Source organism: Triticum urartu, chromosome 7A (genome assembly GCF_056163025.1).
Source record: "Triticum urartu cultivar PI428250 chromosome 7A, HENAU_Tu73, whole genome shotgun sequence".
Classification (NCBI taxonomy): Eukaryota; Viridiplantae; Streptophyta; class Magnoliopsida; order Poales; family Poaceae; genus Triticum; species Triticum urartu.
The window spans coordinates 238,631,077-238,633,870 of NC_141879.1; the positions used below are offsets into that span (position 1 = coordinate 238,631,077).

At 53.8% G+C, this 2,794-nt stretch overlaps 1 protein-coding gene across 1 annotated transcript; it reads left to right on the forward strand.

Annotated features, from left to right (window-relative positions):
- The first annotated feature begins 366 nt into the window (after positions 1-366).
- LOC125523173 (uncharacterized) lies at positions 367-2,098 on the forward strand. The gene is made up of 2 exons (XM_048688229.2): positions 367-524; positions 803-2,098. The coding sequence occupies exons 1-2, from the start codon at positions 510-512 to the stop codon at positions 1,730-1,732; spliced, it is 945 nt and encodes a 314-aa protein (XP_048544186.1). The 5' UTR covers positions 367-509; the 3' UTR covers positions 1,733-2,098.
- Positions 2,099-2,794: the final 696 nt, after the last annotated feature.

Genomic DNA, 2,794 nt, shown 5'->3' on the forward strand with positions numbered 1-2,794 from the left:
ACGCTTGCCCTCGTGGCCTTGCCAGCCCTCTCCCTTGGCCTTTCTCTCCATAAAATTTCAAAGCAAACCAAACCCGTAAACACAGCAGTTTGGACCATAGCCTCCGGTGCCATGGGTGGCCACCACCCTAATTTCGATATAGCGATCACCGTACGCAACTTGCTTGCATCCACAGTGCGTACTCGTACTACTATAGTTTTGCAAATACTAGTATATATCGGCGCAGATTCCCAGCCAAGATCAGAGTGATGCAGATCGGTGTTTTGATTCCTCGATTTCATTTTTATTTTTCGGCATGACGAGAAAGGGCGGCTTGCTTTTTGCATCCTAGCTGTGAATTTTGTGTGACCGTTTTGCCCCTGAGAGCCGCTATATAAGCCCCCTCTACCGCAGCGCATTGCTTCACACAACACATCCGATCGCATAGTCTGGTCTGATCAGTCGCGCCAGACCGAGCTCTAGCTTCAGCTCGTCGGAGTTCGCACCGGTCGACTCAGAACTCCTCGCCGATGGCCGCCGTCCAGGTAGAGATCTACGCTGTTCAGTATGCATTATTATGGTTTGGTTGCGTTTCGATCATGTAGCTTTTGCTGGCTGCTGCCACGGTGCCACCTCAGTGTGCATTATTATGGTTTGGTTGCGTTTCGATCGTGTAGCTTTTGATCTGCTGGCTGCTGCCACGGTGCCACCTCGACTTGTGGCACCATCGGCCAGCTTTGCGCATGAGCAACCTGATCGCACGTACGCTGCGTACTGGTGTTTATCTGACATGACATGATGATGTGCATCGATGTAAACGCAGGTACAAGCCGCAACCCACGCGATGCCCGTCGAGGAGGCTCCGGCTCCGGCGCCGGCGGTGGTGGAGGCAGTCGAGCCGGCCGTCGTCGTTGTCGAGGAGACTACAGTGGCGGTGGAGGCTGTCGAGCCGGCCGTCGTCGCGGTTGAGGAAACTACGGTGGCGGTGGAGGCTGTCGAGCCGGCCGTCGTCGCGGTTGAGGAGACTACGGTGGCAGCGGTGGAGATTGTCGAGCCGGCTGTCGCCACGGTCGAGGTGGCAGCGGTTGAGGCTGTCGAGCCGGCCGTTGTCGCTGCCGAGGAGGCCGCGAAGGAGGAGGCTGCTGCACCGGCCGTGACCGAGCTGGCGAAAGAGCCTGAGGCAGTTCCAGCGGAGACCAAGGAGGCCGAGACAGAGGCCAAAGTGGCCGAGCCCGAGGCTGTCCAGCCGGCCGCCGCCGCCGAGGAGGCTCCTGCTGTGCCAGCAGTGACCGGGAGCAAAGAGCCGGAAGGTGCCGCTGCCGAGGGAACAGAGACCGAAGTGGTGGAGCGTGAGGCAGCACCGGCCGAGGTCGAGACCAAGGAACCAGAGCAAGAAGCTGCTCCGGCCGAGACCGAGACCAAAGTGGCAGAGCCAGCCGCTGCCGAGGCCGAGGCCAAAGAGCCGGTGGCAGAGGAGACCCCGGCCGTGGAGGAGGCAGCTGCCCCCGAGGCCGTTGTGGCAGTGCAGGAGGAAGCAGCAACTGCCGAGGCACCTGTGGAGGCTGCCGTCGCCGTCGAGGCAGCACCGGTAGAGACAGAAGCACCATCTGCTGCTGGCGAGGCAGAGGCGGAGGTCAAAGAGCCGGCAGCAGAGGCACCGGCCGAGGCACCTGTGGAGGCACCCACGGCCGCCGAGGCGGTGCCGGCAGAGGCACCAGCTGCTGCCGCCGCCGCCGACAAGGCCACCGAGTGAGTTGATGCGCGCGGGTCCGATCGTGCTTCCTCAGCTGGCCTTTGACTGGCTTCCGTGCGCGTGCCCTGGCATGCCATGGCACCGTACCTAGTTCGTTTATTATTGGGTCCGTATGTGTGGGCGTATTTCGTGAGTGGCCGATCGTCGTCGTCTGGGCGCGTATTGTACGCGACGTAGCTGCGTACAATGTCTAGCTAGCAGTCGTATGGGTGTCGTTCTCGGGTGGCTTCAATAATGTGTCCGTGGCGTTCCGGGTCCCACTGTCAGTGATGCCATGGCGTCACTGGCTTTGGACCCTCTTTTTCGTCTCTTTTTTTCTTGGTGTTTCCGTTGGTTAATATATATGTGTAGCTATTTATTTGTGCACTGTGTTGGCACCTTTGTGTAATGTCTCACCTGTGCTGTGGGGTTCATGATCCGAGCTGCAATTTTAAATACACTTCTTCTTCGATACAACTCCTCGGAAACACATTAACGGACGAGATCTGTCCATACCCCTTCATAAAAAAGGGTAAGATGGTCTTTCTAAAAAATACGTCGGAGATCTGGCCTGTTTTGAGTCCGCCTTAGGCCGGCCCATTAGTGATTGTGTACTGTCGCACGCACGGATCGAAAATCCAAGTGATATTATTAGGTATAGAACACAAGACCTCCAGGGTCGTGAAATTGCTACTAGCCACCACAAACATCATGAGTTGGTGATAATTGTGTGGCGCAGTAATTTATCACCTAGAATTGACGTACTGTAGGTGTTGTTTTTATGAGGAATACTGTAGAAGATCAAAATTGGTATACAACCGGACCGGACATTCTAGCTAAAGCGTCTTTTATAGCTAAAAAAACTAATGTGTTTTTTCAACTTTTGGATTTTTTTAAAAATATGAAATGTTTTTCAAAATTTGAAATTCTTTTGGAAACGTGATTTTTTTTCAAATTTCTAAACCTTTTTTTTGAAAAATACTTTGATATTGTGAATATTTTCCAAATCTTGAGAACAGTTTTTCAGAATTGTAAACATTTTTCTGAAACTGTAGACATTTTTCAAAAAGACGAATAATTTAT